We start from the raw sequence: 24,168 nt of genomic DNA on the forward strand, positions 1-24,168 counted from the left end.
TGTCTTATGTTAATTGTTTAACTATTGTTTCATTTTGCATGTTTTGACTTCCAGAATAATTGAATTTGTTAAGAATAATCGAATTATTCAAATTGTCCACAATCGTTCATATGTTGGAAGTAGATATGAATGAAGATTGTCATGAATTGGTGCGTAGATTGTCTAAATGATATTAGCCATACCAAAAGGTTGTTGTGACGTTCATGAGTGCTTATGAACTGGTTTTGAGCATTGGAACAAACCCGTGCTTGCTGGAATCACCTTATGGAATATGATATAAAAGGGTGATTGCAAGACGATAATATCATATAGTCTTAAAACCTAGATATATGGTTTGTTATTTTTTAATTGATTGTACATTGATAATGCGAAAACGCATTGGTAACTCGATGTTATAAAACACATTGTTGTGTATAGTTGAATAATGAATAAGTAAATGCATATAAGTCGAAGTTTATATGTAACTTTTATCCTAAGTAGGTAAAAGCGATATTTCGGCCGCTCGACGATTTGATTTGACTTATGTGTCAGGCCCGGTCAGAAATGAATTGATGTGTTCAATTAAGTTCTATGTCGAATAAATCAGAGATCGAGAAACCTAAATGCTTGACTAATCATTCCATAGAATTGTCAGCGTGATATCTAACAGATGACTGTACGATCCCTTATCTAAAGGACAAGATTGATTAGATTAGAGTTTGACAGCGTCTTTGAGAGCTATGATTGCAAATCGAATTGTACTTGTACATATAGTTACTAGACTTATCCAAGTGGGAGACTGTTGGAATAGTGTCTAAGGCTGCAACTATATTAGGCAAGTATTTGACCCGATTGTGCATGGTCCTTTTGGGTTGCCTTCACCATAGCAACTTGGTAGGATGATTTATTATGAGAGAATAAATATTATTAATATATTATGAGAATAATATAAGGAATAATAATATTGTTATTTGATTAATATAAGTCATAAATTAATTAGTATTAATTTGGTGACTTAAAGAGATTAATTAAATAAGAGGGTATAAACTGTCAATTGTTTGATAGTTACACTTTAGACAGTAAATCCTTAAGGGATAAGGATTGGAAGGATTCTAGAGCTTGGGATGGCTCAAAATCGTCCAAGGCTTATCTATGGTAAGGATTTGGATTGCTTTAAGGAAAGGATTATCCAACTAGGGTTTAAGGTGAAACCCTTAAAGAGTCTACAAGTATAAATAGACCCCATGGCTAAGGGAAATCGGCATCTCTTCTAAAGTAAGAAAACCCTGGATGATTTCCTCCTACCTCCTCTCTCTCAAATCATCTTCTTTGCTATTTGGTGTTTGTAAGCCATTAGAGGAGTGACAATTGTGACTCTAGAAGCTCCAAGACAACAAGATCAAACAAGAGATTCAAAGGTAAACTTCTAGATCTGATTTTGTATTGTTCTTATACCTAATTAGTTATTAGAAGTCTTGGATTCAAAAGCATGTTTAATTAGAAAGCCTAGATCCAAGCATTAGGGTTTTGCATGCGCACATAGGAAAGTTCTTATGGCTAAAACCCATCATGTAGTGTGTGTGCGATGAGGGTGAGGGAAAGGTGGTGACGGGTTTAGACCCCGACTCCATCTAAACTTTATTCCATTTGTATAAAATTAGCCCATGGCCCACAAATTCGATTCAAATCCACTCTAGAAATTACCATTCATCCCCCAACAATCCAAAACCTTTTCAATTTAAGTCCTAGAAGTTACCATATACCCATCCATCACAAATTCTTTTCAACTTAGGTACATAATTTACCCTTTTAGCCCCGACTATCCCAAATCCTTTCAAATTAAGTACAAATGATACTAAACACCCCCTGTCTTATAAAAATCTTTACAAAATAAATCTCGAATTTACACTTTAACCCCCGAAAACCCAATATATATCATTTGGCTCCCCGAAACCAACACCTAGCTAACTATTATGGATTTTAGGGTTGCAATTCATATTAATTTTATCTATTTATTTATTTAATAAACAGGGTGTTACAACTCTCCCCCACTTAAATTAGATTTTGTCCTCGAAATCATTCCTTACCATTCCTTACACGCCAAACCACTCAAGTAACAAGGCCATAAGCCTGGGCACACCCTAGCCTTCCCAGGGTAACTGTGACCAACCTTTGCAAGGCCCAAAAATCCACAGATGAACGAACTCCTTGCAACAAGACCACATCTACTCCGTTTGAAATCCGTAGTCTTGAGGTGGTCTGACTCCCTGACAGACCGCTCATATTGAATCATTATTGTTGAACCCAGTCCATTTATCCCTCAACTGACTACTCAACTTCTTATAACTCGAGGTTCCCACTATAAAATAAGATCACAGACCCAATTGTCCTTGCAGATCACTTATACTTGGCCAAGGCTCAGATAATCCCGTTATGAGTGACTTAGCATAACCCAAGCAATTTGTTATTCTGTCCGTACTTGGAACCTAACACAATTACTAATACAGCCCAAACATTGAAATTGCCCGAAATAGCATGTTGCCACATGGTTTCTTTCCAAAATCTACCGAGACCTTTCGGGTCTCCAACCGATCGGTTCAATGCGTCGAATCCGGACGTCACCAAATCTAAGGCTAAAAGTGATTGCTACCTGAACAATGGTAGCCTTATATCACAAACGAACTTAAGCCGTCCATTACTTCCTTGATCTCATAATTGTAGTTGCGCTCCTGTGGTCGTATCGCTGGTTCAACCAGATCTAACCCATTTGGTAATTCCGTAATCCAATCTATGGATTTTCGTATCCTCACTGCTACATCCGAACTGGTGGGTACTACTGTTTGTTTCGCGATCTAACAACACGCTCATGCTATCTACCAACCTAGTAAATGTAAAGGCCACACTCGCAGCCTCACAACACTCGAGCACTATCCGCCAACGTTGTGAATGCTACGGCTACACCCGTAGACTTACAAAACGTCCCACACCACCCGACCGCTAGTGAATGCTACAGCTACCCTCGCAGTCTTACAACATTTTCTATACTATTTGATCGTTGGTGAAGGCTATGACTCCCCCCACAATCTTACAACACTTTCCATAATATCTGATCGCTAGTGAATGCTATGGTTACCCCCCACAGTCTTACAACACTTTCCATACTATCTGATCGCTAGTGAATGCTATGGCTACCCCCGCAGTCTTACAACACTTTCCATACCGGTCGAACACACACTCGACCTAACACTCAACTAAACTTCTAATTGAACCTCTAACCTTGTTCCCGAACCCTGTTATCCGATGCAAAGAAAAGCATGAACCAAAGGTTGGAACATCTTCTGAACATCCAATTTGCCTAATCCTCAATCAAGACGGCCACTCGACCGCCTTTCCCCCTGGCGGGGATGCAAAACTCATCTTAGTTTCACACCTACTTCTGCTCTTGAATACCTGATCGATTCTCCCCCACTTAGATTCGACTAAGTCTTCAAGGCACGTGAGAATTGAAGGATTTACAAGCCTTCTTTCTTTCTAAAAATCCATTGATGACAACCTGTCAATGCTAGCAATCAATCACCTGATAAACCCTAAGATCGCCCATCCTTTGAAATCCTTAAGTGTACTCTTGAAATTTGGTCCAGTCTGACACCTCAATCTACCTCCCATGCTGACAACTGGAGGCCTTAATCTTCACCCTGGCTAATGAATCCTCATTCCCACTTCTAATCTTGCAATACCACTGATCTCTAACCGAACACAAACCATGCGAAAATACAATTCTCTTGAACATCCAATGACCAACCACTTATGCATCTAACACCCACAACTTACACTACCATCTTCATGCTACTAGTCCTGACCTAGCAACGGTAGTGCCTTGAACTCCAAGTTCCTTCCATAGACAATTGCCGACCATACCCGAACGATGATAGAACCACTGAACTCTAACATCAATGGATAACTACAGCTCTAACCCTGGCCAAATATCTTCCAAATAATACCTTGCACAGATACCGACAAAGATTCGGAATGATAACGGTACACACGGAACCCACTCCGCAACATACGTCCCTCTGTAGGTTCATCAAGGACTTTTCGGCATGCAGAATGGCATATATCATCCTCGATAACCCAAACAATAGCATAGAACCGACCCGATATCTGAATTATCCAAACTCACTCACAATTACAAAGCAATACATATTCCCAACATCCACATAGTAGCAGTAGAATATGACATACCCGCAACATCTGGAGGGATCCTGATCACCTTCTCCAGAGATACTCAACCCTCCTGAGATCATGGTGCAAAACTCCCTTCCAATCTTGATGACAGGAACTTACAATAGGACTCTCCTTCTAAAAGGACTCTAAGGATTCACAGGCTTTGGGCTTCAGATGAGCCCCTAACTGCCCTGCGACAAATCTATACTATAAATCGAGAGAACATTGAACACCCCGAACCATCAAAAAAAGGAAACGATCTTACACTGGCCACCAGTAATTCCACGGTATGCAATTGGCATATGACGATATTTGATGATCTAACCCAACAGGAGAAAAGAAATAAACTCAGGATACACTTACTCATCCTGCTACAGTATTCCAAACCACAGCACAACTTCAAAAACAATGTGTAGATAAAACTAAAAGAAGGCAAGGTTACATGCCCGCAATGTCGCCTGCTGGAGTTCTGACTTCTCCAGTCTGACACTGCAGGGCCTGACTCCTTCTGTTAACATGACCAACCACGCAACACTTGTATCAGCCTAACCCCTGGAATGTCAAACTTCCTTGTGTACTTTTCCACACATGTTGTACTAATTCCGGCCCTACTGTCCTTTCACCTGATGATCAGAAGTCTTGGGTCTTTCCTCGGGACCCTCTACTATATGCACCTGGCACGACCCTCTCTTCTCAAAGTGATCCAAATCGATCTCGCATCCTTGGACTTTGGAAGTCATATCCTCTAGGGTCTGACATCCCGTCACGCTGACTAGCTCACTTGCCAATGCATGAGCTGCAACAGCTGGAACATACTCTGCCCCCAAACCGGGTCACAAACTCCTCCCCGAAGATTCCCAGATTCCCAAGACTCTCACCGATTCGAGTATGGATCTTGTGATTTTAGTAGTACGGGACCAATACTACCTTCCACACCTATCCATACGTTCCTCAACAATCCTTCTAAATCCTCCAAGTCATTTCCTCAAACTGGTGCACCCAAGTCTCACTAAACCTCACTACTAACCAACTGTAACATATCCTAGGCTTTCCTAGGTTCCCAAACCCACCCATTCCTAAGCTGCTGAAAGATTCCCAGTAACGTCAACTAGCTACCTCATGAATATAACCACATGCAACAGAGATCAGATAATCCTTCGAGTAAAAGACTCAACCCTAGAATAGTTGGACTTAGAACAGAGCTACATAATAGTGTCAAATTCATCACTCTGAGATTATCCAGCTTGTGCCACATGTGACTTAGCATATTCACTTAATACCTAACTCACATTACTAAGAGTCCCACAAAGCACAAAGCAAGAAACATTCAGACAATGGAAAATCTAACCAACATATTCCAATCAAATCATTCTATCCTCTATATTGGCATGAGATTCTAAGGCTCAAACAATCAGGCATAATCTAAACAGACTATCCTATCATTGACTGATTAGTACTAGAATGCAACTCTACAAGCACATATAATAGGCATATAAGGCATCCTCCCTAGATCCTTAGCCCTAATTTAGCATGCAGTTCTCATAATCATAATCATATCATAACATAACACATATGGGTATCTTGGGGAAAATGTACTTGAGCTCTGCTGATTGCACAGATCACACACCTTGTTCTTTTCAAAGTTCATTTTTTTTATAAAATGATTTTACATTTGAAATTTTTCATACTAAGTCCTCAGTTTGAGTCCAGGCACACCCGAGAGTGTGCCCGAATCCTTCAAACCAAGGCTCTGATACCAACTTGTAACATCCCAAAATTTAAAACCAATTTTTTTTAAATTAAGTTATTATAAAACCATCAGTATAAGAAAACATCCATAATAACATATCATGTCAAAGCTTGTATGTCAATAATCAAAGCATGTCATCATAAACAATATCAGAGTATAATCCCAAAGATCTCATGTGCGGAAAACATAGTGTGATGCGTTGCGATTGAGCCGGCTCCGACCTACCCTGTTGAGCATACCGGGGTGCTCAACCTACCCCTAGTAGGCATACCGAGGTGCCTAACCTACCCCTATCAGACATACCGGGGTATCCAACCTACCCCTCCGATTATCTAAACCAGTTACGGGGACTATTTCACTCCCTACTACTACCACATAAAAGCATAACATAATCATACTATCAGGCATACCGGGGTGCCCGACCTACCCCTTGGCCCTATCGACCAGATGTGGGGACTATTCCCCCTACTACCACTATCACATAACATTTTGTCATACTAGCACATAAAACATAACAGATAGTGGCAACCAGAAAATTATCATAAAGACAATCATCTCAATTATAATCAACTACTAGTGGGCCGACATTGGTGCCTTCGACCCACTTCTACTGAAAGGTAACTCACCTCACACTATTGAAGTCCCATAGACAAAACTCTAGCTGTTGGATGACAGGTTCTTGAACTGTCAATCATCAAATAACACCCAATCAACAATTGGGTTCCAACATACACCCATAAGTCCATGCTTAGGGTAAAAGACTACTTTACCCCTATCTTAGCTTGATTCAAGCCCAAGGCCCAATCTAAAGGCCCAAAAGTCAACTATGACTTAAAGCCCAACATATGACCCAATTTTCCAAATTAGTCCCAAACCTTACATGGTCTTATTCTAAGGCCCAACCATTTAGTCCAGTCCAAACATTTTTCATTTCTAATGGCCCGATATCTCATAATCATAAAGGCCCAATTATAGCCCACCTATGGCCTAATTTTCCAAATTGGGCCCAAACCCTCACATGGGCCTTACCCTAAAGCCCATAAATGTGTTCTAGTCCATATGATTGTTCTTGAAAGTCACATTGTTGGCCCAATCACTAAAACCCAATAGAAAGGCCCAACTCAAAGCCCATGTGAAATTAGGATTTTCACATGAAATGATGATTAACGTTAAATGTTTCTCACTTAACCCATTAAGGACTTAATCCATTAAGTCCATAAATCTTTTAAATAAATCATATGGTGTGATTGGGTGCAATTTATAATTCCATTCCAATGGCCAAATATGCGGGTCCCGATAAGTCCAAACCAATAATTCATAAATTAGGGTTTTCTAAACCCTAATTAGGGTTTTCAACCCAATCATAGCCCAATAGGCCCAAAACTAAGTCCTTAGATCAATTAGGGATTCATTTGGCCCATTAGGGTTTCATAAGTTGCGCACGACCCACTACCACCTTGGGCAGTGGTGGTCAATAGCGGCTCACGGTGGCGGCCACCACCTCATGGTGGTGGTTATGAGTTTATTTTATTATTCTAGCATCGGTTAAATCATTAGAAAACAAAAACCCAAATAAAAGACACACACTAATACAAACAAACACACACACACACACCACCCCTCACGGTGGCTGGTGGCGGCAGAGGGAGTAGCATGGGCAACAGCCACCATGGTTGGCTGCCATGGTGGCCCTTGCGTTTTCCATCCGATAAATCATCCATAAATCCTTTGCAACGTTTGAAACACGCACACACACAATGACATGGGATGAAATAGGAACACACACATCACAGCGCAGCCACCCATTCACGGTGGCATGCGACTACCGGAAGAAATTAACGATGGGACAGCTGTCAGACCTGCGACAATAGCTGGTGAGAGGTAGCATTGGCTGAAACGAAAAGGGAGGAAGAGTAGTTGGTTGTGTTGTTACCTGAGGGAGGCAATAGAGGTGGCAGTCGTGACTTCGTGTTCCCGATCTTCCTGACTCACACACTATAGGCCCGCGGTTGTTGCCTTCGTCGGTGGTCCTAGTTGCCACCAACAGTAGGAGCACGCCGGTGGTGTTTCAACGATGGAGATGGTGGCACTGGGATGGGAGCGATAAGGAAGCATCGGCTGAAGTTTTAGGGTTAGGGTGTAGTGTGTGCGACGAGGGGTGAGGGAAAGGTGGTGACTAGTTTAAACCCCGACTCCATCTGAACTTTATTCCACTTGTACAAAATTAGCCCCTGACCCACAAATTCTTTTCAAATCCACTCTATAAATTACCATTCAGCCCCCCAGCAATCCAAAACCTTTTTAATTTAAGTCCTAAAAGTTACCATATATCCCCTCCATGACCAATTCTTTTCAACTTAGGTACATAATTTACCCTTTTAACCCCATCCGTCCCAAATCCTTTCTTATTAAGTACAAATGATACCAAACACCCCTTTATCTTCTAAAAATCTTTGCAAAATAAATCTCGAATTTACACTTTAACCCCCGAAAACCCAATTTATATCATTTGGCTCCCCGAAATCAACACCTAGCTAACTATTATGGATCTTAGGGCTACAATTCATATCAATTTTATCTATTTATTTATTTAATAAACGGGGTGTTAAACGTAAGTTGAAATAGATTTGGGGTTGAAATAGACCCGACCTAGCCTTGAGCTGGCAGATATGTATGATATGTAGTATTTTGGGGAATTCACTAAGATTTCTACTTACATTTTTTCATTTTATATTTTAGATACTTCCGGATCAAAAGGGAAGAGCTCGGGATGATCGCATTGCACACACACCATGATTTCCGCCTTATTTGACTCTGATGCATTTATGATGTTTGATTAATATACTATGATTTTCCTTTATGGTATATAAACGTGTTTGATTGATGGTTTTATTATTATGAAAACGAAATTTTTGGTGGTAAATATTTGGGACGTACAAAACTAACAGTGTCAACATGATTTTCAAACTATTCCATTTAGGTCTCAATTATGTTGAACCTATTATCAGTCATTTGGACTCGTTCTTCTATTTTTGCACTTGTCCTACGTGCTTCTTCAATGATGTCCATTGTGTTCACAAACCATCTTATATCTTCATACATTGTAATGAGGAGCATTTTCATATTATATAATGCTAGTTTTCTATGCTCCTCGACCGTAGAAGGCGATATGGGATTTTCGGTATTACCATTCCTTGTTTCACACATTGATAACCACAAATCATTTTTAACGCAATCATATCAACAAGACGACGTTGCTCGTCTTCAAAACGTAGTATTTCATATTCTATTGGCAATGCATCCTCATTGATCGAGTCACTGGATGTTGGAGACTAAATTAAAATATATTAAAATATGCATTAAAAACGAACTTGAACAAACGTATCCAAAATTAAAACGAACTTGCTAAAACGTATCCATGACAAAAATTATTAATTTGCAACTATACTATAATAACAAGTTTGTCTAAACCTGCTCCTGTCCCATCATTCAAAGTTCTATCTGCTTTCAATTTAAGTTTTAACACCCTTTCTTATTTCTTTCTTAGTTTTATCGGTGCCTTTGGTGGTTTATTTTTTATTTATTTTTTCCAACCCAACATCTTGGTTTTTTATCTGCAAAACAAATTTTTAACAATAGTTTTAATACATTACCATAAAAATAAAAGAAAATGTTTATTAAGATTTTTTGTAATTCGATTTTATTTTTATCAGACACAATTCTGATAGCTCCTGTAAATGGAATTCAATTTTTTTATCCGTAAAACCCACTTTTTTTAATAACATCCATGTGAATTGGTCTTCAGACTAATATGGGTTATTAAACAATATCTGACAAAAAAATCAATTTTTATTTCAGAATGTCATTCTGAAACATCATTCCGGAATTGATCTTCGTATTCCGGAGGTATACTACCATTTCGGATATATTAGTAGCATTCTTTCCGGATTAAAACAACTGTTCCTCGACACATTTTAAGATATTTATATTGCTCTATATATGTTTAAAAAAATACATATTCCAAAGTTGTTCTTCATATTTCGAACATGATCTACGGATTCCGGAATACATATAAATGTATGTAGTTTCAAATGGTAGTAAAAATTAAGAGTAGAACTCACCTGGTTTGATACATCCATGGTCAAAACTCTATTTGAAATGCAGATAGAACAACCTTTAGAATTTCAAAATCCAGAATGGTTTGTAACACCAGTGTTCTAGGTATGTACATGTTTAGCTTGATTCTTAAAAAGTATGCAAAGTTGGTCCCCACGTTGGGCGTACGTGACAGGTACGACGGGAGTAGGTCATTAAATATGGTTTTGTGTTTCGTCTCGTACGTTGGGCGTACTCATGCAAATGGCAAACCCTAAATTTTAGGGTTTGGACCCTATTTAAAAGACTTTATGGCCTTAAACCTATCCTTACCTCCAGCCTCCATCTATCTTAGCCTCCATCTTGAAACCTTAATTCTTGTGTGAGAGTTTTGAAGCTTTTTAGTGACATTTTGGTGTTCTTGGTGGTAAGGGAAGACCCTTGGAGTTGTGGTGTTACACTCAATCTCTTGGATCTAGCATTTACTCATCTTTATGCATCATCAGTAGGTATAAAGCTCAAATCTTGATGTTTGCCTTTCTAGATCTTGTTAGCTTGCAAGTTATGACCTTTTAGTCCCAAAACCTTGGTTTCATGAGTATTGTCTACTCCAGAACATTTAAGTTGTCCTTTCAAGCATTTTAGAATGTTTAGTGTCATAAAAATGCAAGCTTAGTCCTTAGTTTTCATCCATGCAAGAGTTATGGAGTTTTAAATGGTAATATAAGTTAGGGTTTTGGTTTTAAGCTTCCTTTTGCCATGCAAGGGCATAAAGGTTACAATTTTATGACTTTAGACGTTCATTAGGCTTAGATCTGAAGTTTTGACATTAATTCTTAAAGCATTAAGACCTAAATAGAGAATTTAGACTTCTAAAGGGTACTTTGGGTGTATTCGGTGGCTGCCCCTTAATACTTCCATGTCAAGGTAGTATGTTGGGTCTAATAGGTAGTACGCTGGGCGTACTCCCAGAAAACCCACTTGGGCCGTTTTTGGGCCTTGGGTTGTTATGGATTTTGGACCTTGTATCTTGGGTCATGCATGGAAAGCACAAAATGGTCTTTTTCCATTGGTAAGATTAAATATGATTTGGACCATTAACTATGGGTTAAACCCTGATTATTAATTAGGTTTGTTATTGAATTATGATTAGTGTGAGGTGTCGTGTTAGCAGCAACTCGAGTGTGTGATTCATTTATCTTCAGTTAGAGGTGAGTCTTCTCACTTTGCTTATGGGTCGAGGGTACCAATACAGACCCACTAGATTGTTTATGTAGAATACTAGCTTATATATGACTCTTATGTGCTTGCATGTTAGGTTGAAATAAAACCCATGACTGGGCCCCTTATTTTATGATTGGGTTAGAAAGAACCCCAGGGTTAGGCCCATGAGTATATGATAGGTTGGAAGAAACCCCAAGACTGAGCCCCTAGGCTAGGCCCATAAGTGTTTATTGTGTTGGAATATACCCCAGGTTTAGGCCCAATTGTATGTTTGGTATGTAGTATTTTAGGGAACTCACTAAGCCGTGTGCTTACAGTTTATGTTCATGGTTTCAGGTATATCCGATATGAAAGGGAAGGGCCCGACGTGATAATACAACATCCTCCCCTCATGATTTCAACACTTTTTAATTGAACTTTGGTGTTCTGATATGGTATTTGGTGATTGACTTGGAGATATTATGTGAATGAATCTATGAGTTTAAAAAATGTAAAATTTTATCATTTTTTTTTTGGGATCATTACAAGTTAGTATCATAGCTTTGGTTTGAGGGATTCAGGAACACTCCCGGGTGTGTCAGAACTCAAACTGAGGAAATGATAATCTTTTCAAAAGAAAACTTAATTTCTAAAAAGATTTTCACCAAGTAAAAGGGGTGCGATGTATGCAATAAGTCGAGCTTAAGTAAGTGGTTCCCAAAATACCCATACCTATATTTTATGATTAGTATGCATGATATTTGAAATGCATACTAGAATAGGGCTAAGGATACCTTCCAGAATCATATGTTAGAATTTCTTGATTTGTGTGATGCCTTATAACCTAGGAGGATTGGGTGCTATGTGCTACATGGGATTGATATCGACTTAGTTATTTTCTAAGTGTATGCTTAAAAAGTTGTATACGATTAGCTTCATATAGCCCTATAATGATCGGTTTAGCCTCATTTCTTGTTCCTTGTTTGGTTGTGGATTTAGGGTAAAATCATTATTCGATAGTGTATGTGATCATATTTTGTGTACAACTTGCATGCATAAGGCAACCAGGGGTGTTGATTGAGGTTCTTGGTATTAAAGGACGGTTGAGTTGAGAATTCCTAGTGGAGTCTAGGACATGTCATAATGGGATATGTATGTTATTTAGCATATGGTTGGTGCGTATGGATTTAGTGTGGAAACTTAGAGAGTTCGGGATGTTTCTTGAGGAAAGTGCAGATAGGTGTGGAAGGTGATGGGAAATAGATAAAACAAATAAACTTAAAACCCTTAAGTTCTCATGCAACCTAAGGATCTATGTTTTCACTATTGAACCTATAACTAAGAACATCAAATAAGAAACCATAGAAACCCTAATTATATTTCAAGAATCATAAAAGGGTTTAGGTTTACATGCCTTGTTGTTATTATAGTAAATAACAAGAATCCTTCACTTGTAGATCTCTTGGAAGCAAGCACCATAATTGTCGTGCCTCTAATGGTTCACACCCAAGCTAGCAAGAGGGGAGACTATAGAGACAGGAGAGATAAGAGTATAATTTCGGGTATCTCTTTTTAAGAATGAGTGACCGAAAATGCAAAGATTAGGGGTTCTTATATAGTATAACCTGGAAACCCTAGATAACCCTAAAACCAATATAATAATATTATCTTGAATCGGTAATTATCCATTTTCCTGATTATTCTCCAAGGATAATTCTAGAACCCTAAAACCTTCAAAGGCTCTAGGAGGGTTATATAATGTCTCTTGTTCAACTGTTGAACAATTACACTATAACCCTTGTACTTTTAATTAATTCAATTAATCCCAAAATTAATTCTGGTTAATTCTTAATTAAATATTATTATTTCTAATTAATATATTATTCTCATAATATATTGATAAACTATTTATTTCAATTTATTATCACATAATAAATTAACCTCTCTCTCTCTCTCTCTAAAAGTCATCATGTCCAATTGCTAAGTTTGAGGGCAACCTAAAAGGACTGTGCTACTATCAATTCAAGTATATACCAATTATCGGTATGGGCTTAGACACCTAATCCAACAGTCTCCCACTTGGATAGGTCTATAAATATAATTGCTAGTATAACTTCTGAATCAATCAGTAAATTGTAGCTTCCAAAAGTCACTATCAAACTCTGACCTAGTCAAAAACATGTCCTAAGATGAGTGATCATATAATCCTCCATTCTGGAAGATATCAGTCATACATGATACATGGAATAGAATCCACCTCATTATCCAAGACTTTGTCTCCCGATTTCTGATTTGTGACAATATAAGACTTCTAATCGAACACATTAATTTAGTCTTGGCTGGGCCCAACACTATAAGTCAACACTAAATTAATAATGGGCCTAAAGATATCGCTTTTCCCGTTAGGGCAAAAGGAACGAATAAAATTTGACTCATATGCTTGCATCTTTTACTCATCAAATCATGCATGACAAAACGTTTTATAACATCAAGTTACCGATGCATTTACGAATTATCGATGTACAACCGACTTGTACAACTCATATATATTCGTTTCAAGATCATAAGATATTATCGTCTCAGAATTACTCACCATGGAATCCATGAAGTAATTCTTTAAGCATGGGTTTATCCAACACTTAAATCTCCATTTCTAGGTACTCATGAACATTATAGTAGTACTATTGTTATGTCTAACTCCCTTAGTCAATGTACAATCCAATTCATGACAGTCTTAATTCACTACCTACTTCCAAATGTACGACTAACTGTGGAATTTGAATAATCACATTCTTCGGGAAGTAAAACATGCAAAACCAAAAATAAACAATTGACAAAAGGCAGTAAACAAACTCATAAATAAATCTCCATTATCTAATCACCAAAAATAAATTATATTTATTATTTTACAAGTTTCAAACAAGTTATCTAACTACTAAAACTATTATCATCTCTCAAACCAATGCTCCTAGCATGCTGACTATGCTTGACCCTACTCAGAGCCTTTGTCAACGGATCGACAGGACTCTCTTCTAATGATACCCTCTTTACGATGAGGTGACTTTCTACCCTATGTATGAGGTAACATTAATTTTTGTTAATGTGCCTAGACTTTCCATGATCTCTTGGTTCCTTAGTCAAGTAAATCGCTCCTTAATTATCACAGAAAAGTTCCATTAGCTCCTGAATGGTCGGGACAACTTCTAGATCATCGATGAAGCTTTTCACCCAAGTTGTCTCCTTTGATGCTTCACTTGTAGCTATGTACTCTTATTCTCAAGTTGAATAAGCCACCATGTCCTCTTTTGGAACTCTTCCAAGTTACTACTCCACCGTATAAAATGAACACCCAACCCGACTGAGAATGAAAGTTGTGTCTATCTGTGTGAAAGCTGGTGTCAATGTACCCACTCACTCTCAATGTATCACTGCCACCAAGGACTAGAATCATGTCCTTCATCCTCCATAAATACTTGAAAATGTTGTTAAATGATGTCCAATGAGCTTTACCGGGATTTCCCTCGTAACAACTGACCATGCTCATGGCAAAGGACACATCAGGGTGAGTACATGTCATAGCGTACATGATCGACCCTACAGCCAAAGCGTAAGGTATCCGACTCATATAAGCTATTCCTTCATTTATGCTATGGCTTTGACTTTTACTTAATTTGGTATTGCTCTAGATAGGTAGCTCGCCTTTCATGGAATTTTCCATACTAAACCTCTTTAGTACTTTATCTAAGTATGTACTTTAACTAAGTCCAATTAGTCTCTTCTTTCTATCTCTCAAGATTCTTATCCCTAGAATCTAGACTGCTTCTCCAAGGTATTTCATGGCAAAACACTTTCCAAGCCAAGACTTAACTTCTTGCAAAGTTGGAATGTTGTTTCCCATGAGTAGTATGTCATCGACATACAACACCAGAAAAGTCAATATACTCCCACTAGCCTTGATATACACACAAGACTCATCTTCACTCCTAAAGAAACCAAACTCTTTGACTTTCTCATGGAAGCAGAGATTCCATATGAAATATGCTTGTTTCAATCCATAGATGGAATTATCAAGATTACACACTCTATTTGGAAACTTTACATCTATAAAACCCTCTAGTTGACTCCTGTAAACATCTTCAACCAACTTCTCATTAAGGAAAGAGATTTTGACATCCATCTGCCAAATTTCATAGTCATGAAAGGAAGCTATGTCGAGCATTATCCTAATAGTTTTTTTTCTTGGCTATTGTTGAGAAGGTCTTATCATAGTCAACCCCCGGGGTTTGAACGAATCCATTTGCAACCAATCGAGCCTTGAAGGTGTTTACCTTTCCATATATTTCGGTCTTCTTCTTGATCCATTGGCACCCAACTATCTTTTGACCTGGTACATTGTCAACCAAATTCCAAACTTGGTTGTCATACATGGACTTGCTCTCGCTGTCCATTGCCTCTTTCCACTTAGCAGCCTTAGGGCCGTCCATTACTTCCTTGTAGCTACTCGGCTTATCCAAATTTATCGGTGTCCTCTTACTGACAAATGTGTCACCATCTATATTAATATGGAAGCCATAGAAATCAGGTGGCATGCTAATTTTACTGTAACGCCTAAGAGGTAATGACTTGTCTGTCGGTTCAATAGGAACCTCTTCCTCTTGTTAAGTGCCCGTATCATCTATGGTTCCTTCACTAGTTGACTCTTGAATTTCTTCCATATCAATGGTACTCCTACTGTCCTCTTTGAATATGAGATCTCTCTCTCTCTCTCTCTCTCAAAAGACTCTTCTTCGTGCTATAAAGAGCACGTTCTCATTAGGTTTTTAGAACAAATATCTAAATGACTGTTTTGGGTAACCAATGAAAATACACTTCTCACTTCTAGTTGCTAGCTTTTGATAAGTCTCTCATCTCATGAAAGCTTGACAACCCCAGACTTTCATATGTGCTAATGGGGGAACTTTCCCCGTCCACATCTCATGTGGTGTTTTGGCATCCTTCTTTTTAGGGACAAGATTGAGGATGTGGGTGGTTGCCTTTAAGACATACCCCTAGAAGTGAATAGGAAGAGAAGCAAGACTCATCATGAAATGAACCTTCTCTAACAAGGTCTGATTACGCCTCTAAGCCACACCATTCAACTGTGGTGTCCTTAGAGGAGTTAATTGTGAAACTATTCCACATTCCTTTAGATAGTTGTTAAACTCGATACTAAGATACTTTACGCCTGTATCAGATCTAAGAATATTTATCTTCTTTCCTAATTGATTCTCGACTTCATGTCTAAAATCTTTGAACTTTTCAAAGGATCCTGACTTATGCTTGATTAAGTAGATATAACCATATCTGCTATAATCATCTATAAAAGTCAAATAGAATCGATTAGCATCCATTGTCGATGATCTGAAGGGTCCACACACATCACTATGTATGAGATCCAATAAGCCTTCACCTCCTTCACAAGATCCTATGAAAGGTGATTTTGTTATCTTTCCCAAAAGAGAAGAGTCGAATGTATCATCTGACCTTAAGTCAAATGATTCAAACACTCCATCCTTTTGGAGTTGGGCGATGTGTTTCTTGTTAACGTGTCCAAGATGATAATTCCACAAGAACACTTTGTCTACCCTATTAGACGAATGAATATGAAATACATTATTGCCTAAATTGTTAACATACGTCACAGTTTCATAAACACCATTACAAGGTAAAGCTTCAAATACAAAACACCATTTTTATAAACTGAAATAGAACCATTCAAATCATCAAAAGAATATCTAAAACCTTGTATGAATAATGCATGGAATGAAATAATGTAACGTGTTATTTCTGACGAGTAGCAAAAATTTGTTAAATCCAAACTAACACCACTACTAAACACTAGACTATAAACTCCAATCTTGGTAACAGGAGAATATCGCATATTCCCGATGATCAGGTTCATTCTTCCGTACTCCACCTCCTCACTTTTTCTTAGACCCAGCAAATTACAACAAATGTGAAAACCACATCTTGTATCAAGGACCCAAGAACTAGAAGATGATGAGTTATTAGATGAAATAGTGTATATACCTACAAAAGATGGCTTCAGCTTGCCATCCCTGATATCTTGCAGATACTTTGGGCAACTTCGTTTCCAATGCCCCTTGTCATTAAAGTAAAAGAAAGTGGCCTCTTTGGGATCAAAAGTGTGAAGAATTTCAGAACTAGATTTTCCTTTGGGTCCATTGCTTGACGACCCAACATGAGATTTTCCTTTCCAATTCTATTTAGGAGGACCTTTCTTGTTCTTCCCCTTTGCTTGATCAATGGTCAAAACGGGAGCACTAGCAGGATTACGGTTTGAGTTCTTACTCTTCATTCCTGCCTCAGTAGTCTATAGTAGGTTGTGCAATTGAGCCAAGGTGGTCTTAGTGTTTTTTCAAATGATAAACTAAGATAAACTGATCATAACATCTAGGTAAGGAGTTCAAGACCATGTCAATGGCTAACTCCTCATCAAAATGCACATTTATCCTAACAAGGTGTTCAATGTATCGGTGCATTCTTTCCATGTGGCTACATACAGATTCTCCGTCTTTCATCTTGTATGCCATGAGGGATTTGACCAATTCATACTTTTCTTGACGAGCTCACTTATGAATCTTTTCCATAAGGTCCTTCATCATCTCTTAATGCCAGTAGTCCTCATAAAATCGCTACAGCTTAGGGGTCATAGTGGCGACCATGATTCAAACAACTTTTGTTGCATCATCGTAATGATTTTTGTAGGAGGCGTATTCTTCAGGAATAGCTTTGGCCTCATCGACTTCAATAAGTTCTTTCTTGAGGACATACTCTTTGTTCTCGAATCAAAGAGCCATCTTTATATTACGTATCCAATCATTGTAATTGGTACTATCCAATATGACTTTGGAGCAGATAGTGAGTAAGGAGAAGTTATGATGGTTGGAGGAGGAGTAAGCAGAAGCATCAATTGGAGTAGACATCTATAAAAACAAGGTAATTTAAGTTAGATAAGAATAATCCTTAATACAGTAACCCAAAATAAAATATTAAGGCTAGGACCCAACTATATATTTCACAACTTAGAAAACGGATGTCGCTGATCACAAACAAGATATAAATAACCATGCAAATATGCTTGGTAACCTCATTATCATTTATCATCCTAATTGATGTGCTCGTAAACCACACATGCTCCATCAACACTGATAATTTATTAGATACCCATTACAACTCTTTATTAGTTCCTATTAGTGTGTTGGTTAATCACACACGCTCCACTAATGACTTATAAAGTGTAATGAGCAATTTCATGGGTTAGCATACTAATTCACATTTTTTTTCTAAAGTAACTAGATTTGGGATTTTAATTCACATTTTTTCTAAAGTAACTAGATTTGGGATTTTAAATAAAAAGGCCCTGGTACTTTTTAATAACATTATACTTTTAATGAGATTTAGTTGACCTATCAAATCCGTTCGGCTAGCGACTTCCCACCATACAAGAGAGAAGTGGGTAAGAATCGATACCCAATGACGGTCATTTTATAAGCCGCTTCCTTAAACTCCCCTTATAGTATGGCTTTGTGAATGAGGCGTACCAGCGATTTGACTGACATAGTCTTATATATATAGTAATTATTAAACTTTTAATTTTACATATAGTATAAGGTGTATTTTAAAACTTTTCATAATACTAGGTTTCAAAAACCCTAATCCTAAATTTTGAAATCAAGGGGAAAGGGCTAGAGTTTCGAAAAACCCTAACCCTAGTCGAAATTCTTGGCTTTTAGGGTTTAATTTCTATAAACCCTAACTGATCAAATTCAACATTTATAGACATTCAATTGAAAACAAACCAAACGCTCTGATACCACTGATAGGAAATAGGTAAAACAAATAAACTTAAAACCCTTAAGTTCACATGCAACCAAAGGATCTATGTTTTCACTATTGAACCTATAACTAAGAACATCAAATAAGAAACCCTAGAAACCCTAATTATATTTCAAAAACCATAAAAGGGTTTAGGTTTATATACCTTGTTATTATTATAGTAAATAACAAGAATCCTTCACTTGTAGATCTCTCGGAAGCAAGAACCACAATTGTTGTGCCATTAATGGTTCATACCCAAGCTAACAAGAAGGAAGACTATAGAGAGAGGGGAAAGAAGAGTAGAATTTTAGCTATCTCATTTTAAGAAGGAATGGAAAAAAAATGCAAGGCTTAGGGGTTCTTATATAGTGCAACATAGAAACCATGGATAACCCTAAAACCAATATAATAATATTATCTTGAATTGGCAATTATCTGGTGTCCTGATTATCCTACAAGGATAATTCTAGAACCCTAAATGTCCTCCTAAAATCGTCCAAGGCACTAGGAAGGTTCTAGAATGCCTCTTGTTCAACTATTGAATAATTACACTTTAACCCCTATACTTTTAATTAAGCCAATTAATTCTGATTAATTTTTGATTAATTCTTAATCAGATATGCTAGGTTTGAGGGCAACCCAAAAGGACTATGCTACTATCAATTCATTTATATACCAATTAAAATTATGGGCTTAGAAAAATAATCCAACAAAAGGTAGTAGTATTGGGCCCGTACTACTAAAAGCACAAGATGTGTATTTAAGACAAGAACGGTCTTGGAACTTCTAAGGATCTTGTAAAGAGGGAGTTTTCCCGATATTTTTTCTGATCGTTTGTATGTTTTTATTTCAGTCTGTGTTGATCATGGTGTCCACTCGAGGATGAGCTTCTGGATATGGTTCGGGCACTGGTTTCAAACCCATTGATGAGTAGGGTCACCCATCCTGGTACTACTCCCGCCCGAGCACGCTTAACTGCAGAGTTCTTATGGGATCTGTTGCCCTCACGGCTTTAAAATGCGTTGTGATAGAGAAGGTATCCACACCCCTTATAAGGAATGCTTAGTTCTCCTTCCCAGCCGATGTGGGATCAGATCTAACCCACTTTCACCCCCATTATAGGGTTCGACGTCCTCGTTGAACACATCGACCCGTGCCCTAGCTCTGATACCATTTGTAACATCCCCCTCTAGCACGTATCACAATATTGTCCGCTTTGAGCAACTCGGCACGAGGACTTCCCAGGGGGTCACCCATCCTGGTACTACTGCCGCCCGAACACGCTTAACTGCAGAGTTCTTATGGGATCTGCTGCCCTCACGGCTTTAAAACGCGTTGTGACAGGGAAGGTATCCACACCCCTTATAAGGAATGTTTAGTTCTCCTTCCCAGCCGATGTGGGATCATATCTAACCCACTTTCGGCTGGGAAGGAGACACATCGGCTGGGAAGGAGAACTAAGCATTCCTTATAAGAACTCTGCAGTTAAGCAACTTATAATAATTATCATAAAGAAATTGAAAAGTCATGGGAGTTTCAAATTAATGTTGTGAAAATAAAATGCATGAGAGTTTTAAATGAATATGGTGAAAAAAAAATCTTCTTTTGTAATATAATATGATATAGGTTACATGTTTGACTCGTTTTTGTCTAATCCGAAATGTCCATTCGGAGCATGATTGCTTTGAAAAAAGGTTACTTAACTGTAAACTAAATAAATGGTTAGATTTCTCAATCTCTTATCGAAAGTAATAATCTATTACTAACAATCATAGAAATTTATTATTTATTACTAACAATTCTAAAAACATAATAATTTAGTATTTAAAAAAACAATATAGAAATATTAAATGTAATTGTCGTGTAGTCGAGTCGTTGGCCGTTGGGTAGTTTTGCAGATTTGTAGGGTTCAAATCCCCTTTTCTCAATTTTCTCTTTTTATTAATTTATCGGTTATGTCCCATGCTCCCTCCATCTTTAATATTTTACAACTTTCTCACAGATTTCAATTTATATTACAAATTTCGTACAAAGTTCTTTTTTGATAATTTGCCCTCCGTTTTTCCTTATTATAAATTTGATACAACTTTCCGTTTGTTTTACAAAATTAATACCAGTTTCTTTATGAAATTTCTCCAACTCTTTTATGATTTTGTGTTGCATCACAAGGGGGGTGTACCTGACAATTCGAAACATAAACACAAAAATTTGTGTGTGATACGACATGATAGGAATAAATCTTGAAAATTAAGATAAAACTTATTTTTTTCGTATATACATGTCGTTTCAAATTTATGTCTGACACGTAAAAATGACACGAATATATGAATTGTTAGGTCTTCATAGGGTAATCAACTAGTTTCCGTCAACGGCGACCCAATTTCTATAACCTTTAGATGCATAACTTTCAAAAACATATTCATCTTTTATTTAAACTTATAGATTATTATCTTTGATTGTAGTAGAAAATAGACGAAACAAAGCCTTCACAATTAATATTTTATAATAATTGTTCATATATAAATAAAAAGTTAAACAAATACATTAGCTTTTAATATATATATATATATATATATATATATATATATATATATATATATATATATATATATATATATATATATATATATATCATTAAAAATTTAAAAATAATAAAAAACTGAACCAACAATTTAAACATAGAGTTTTTTTTTTCTTTTTTAATTTTTATATGTTGTTTTAGATGGGAAAGAAAGATATATATAAAAACATACATAAAAATAAAATATTGACTTGCTGAAAAACGAAAATATTAACTTGATTGAAATTTTCCTTATTTTCCTTTAGTGCTATTCACCAATTTATTAAAATATGGAAACTGTAATTTTTATTATTCTATAAATCTTACGAGTTTTATTATATGATAATATGTACCATTTTCACCAATGACTCCATCTTCTTCCGACCACCCTACATCCTCATTGGAACTCTCCTTGCGAGAAATCCCCGGCAGCTATGGGCTGCCGTTCATCGGTCCGATCAAGGATCGCTACGACTACTTTTACAACCAAGGCGAGAATGAGTTCTTCAAATCCAGAATCCAGAAATACAACTCCACAGTCTTCCGCACCAACATGCCGCCGGGGCCATTCATCTCCTCCAGTCCCAAAGTCGTCGCTGTTCTTGATTCCAAAAGCTTCACCATCCTCTTTGACAATGACAAAGTCGAAAAGAGAGACATTCTCGATGGCACCTACATGCCTTCCACCTCCTTCTTCGGTGGTTACCGAGTCTGCGCTTTCCTCGACACCACTGAATCTAACCACCATGCTCTAAAGACGTTCTTCCTGTCGTTCCTTGCTTCTTCACACAAGAAGTTTATTCCATATCTCCGGACAAGCTTAGCGGAGCTCTTTGAGAATCTCGAAAATGAGATCTCAGAGAAGAAATCCGCTGATTTTAATAATCACAGTGATAATATGGCATTTGACTTTGTGTTCAAGCTTGTCACCGGAGTTCTTCCGTCTGAGACGGAGCTCAAGTCGAAAGGTCCTGGAACCATCGCCACGTGGTTAGCTCTTCAGCTAGCTCCGTTAGGAACAGCAGGGATTAAACCGAATTTCATTGACGACATCATCCACACAGTTCGGTTGCCGTTTCTCCTGATTAAATCTGGATACAAGCAGCTATACAATGCCGTTTATGATTCCGCGTCGTCGTTACTGGACGAAGCTGAAACCTTGGGTATGAAAAGAGAGGAAGCTTGCCATAATTTGGTGTTTCTGGCAGGTTTTAACGCGTTCGGCGGCATGAAGGTTCTGTTTCCGACACTAATCAGGTGGATCGGATCAGGCGGAGAGGATTTACACCGCCGCCTTGCTGAAGAAATCAGAGCCGTCGTGAAGGAAGAAGGAGACATCACTTTCTCCGCTTTGGAGAAGATGCCGTTAACTAAATCCGTCGTTTATGAAACATTGAGAATCAATCCACCGGTTCCGTTTCAGTACGCCAAGGCCAGGGAAGACATTGTGGTGGAGAGCCACGACGCTGCATTTCAGATTAAGAAAGGAGAGATTATCTTCGGATATCAGCCGTTCGCCACCAAGGATCCGAAGGTGTTTGAGAATCCAGAGGATTTCGTTGCCGATAGGTTCGTCGGAGAGGGAGAGAAGCTGATAAATTATGTGTACTGGTCGAATGCTAGAGAGACGGAACAACCGTCGGCAGACAACAAACAATGTCCGGGTAAGGACCTGGTGGTGCTGTGCTGCAGGCTGATGTTGGTGGAGCTTTTTCTCCGATACGATACGTTTACGGTGGAGATCGGGAAACTTTCTGCACTTGGGGCGTCCATCACGATTGCATCATTTAGAAAGGCCACCTAATTGTTATTTGCTTTCATGCATTTTATTATTTTAATATCGTGTGCCATATTTTATATATATATTTGGTCTTGTATTAATCCACGTGAGCCACGACTTCCTGAAGTTTTAAGTTAATATCCTAATTCAATATAATTAATCTTAAGTAATAATAGTCATATTTTTCATAAACAAACAACTCTTCTTTCATTTCATTTCATTTCGATTATCTTCAATTTTATTTTCACTTTCTCAACTTCCAATTAAAATTCATTTGAAATGTAATCTAGTCCTAGGCAATTGCAATTCCAAATATCCAGAAAATGGCTGAACTTGCATTAGCAAAAAGTTTACATTGAAAGATAATGATCTAGGAAATCAAAAAATCTGTTTTTTAGATAACAACTCTAACTTACTTTAAAGAGCAAATTGGGGTTCAGATTGTTCTACACATTAAATTAACTCTAAATTAAAGGATATGTAAAAAAAACGTTAGTGAGTTCAATTAAAATATTGGCCCATGTTATGTGAGCCTAGGGGTGAAGGAGTGAAATTTGATATGAAAATTGCAGGGTTTAAATCTTAACACACCTAAAACATCGTCAGTGTTCTGCGGTTGACCACTCATGTGTATCTTAAGGAGGTTGACGTGGGTCGTTTGGATGATGTGATTTTACCATTTTTCACAATCAATAT

The 24,168-nt window shown here is 37.7% G+C and overlaps 1 protein-coding gene across 1 annotated transcript; it reads left to right on the top strand.

Annotated features, from left to right (window-relative positions):
• Positions 1-21,833: 21,833 nt before the first annotated feature.
• LOC111878526 (allene oxide synthase 3) lies at positions 21,834-23,598 on the top strand. Its single transcript, XM_023875045.2, has one exon. It carries the CDS (start codon positions 22,057-22,059, stop codon positions 23,494-23,496), a length of 1,440 nt encoding a protein of 479 aa, XP_023730813.1. The 5' UTR covers positions 21,834-22,056; the 3' UTR covers positions 23,497-23,598.
• The last annotated feature ends 570 nt before the right edge of the window (positions 23,599-24,168 follow it).

This window comes from Lactuca sativa, chromosome 5, assembly GCF_002870075.4.
Source record: "Lactuca sativa cultivar Salinas chromosome 5, Lsat_Salinas_v11, whole genome shotgun sequence".
NCBI lineage: Eukaryota > Viridiplantae > Streptophyta > Magnoliopsida > Asterales > Asteraceae > Lactuca > Lactuca sativa.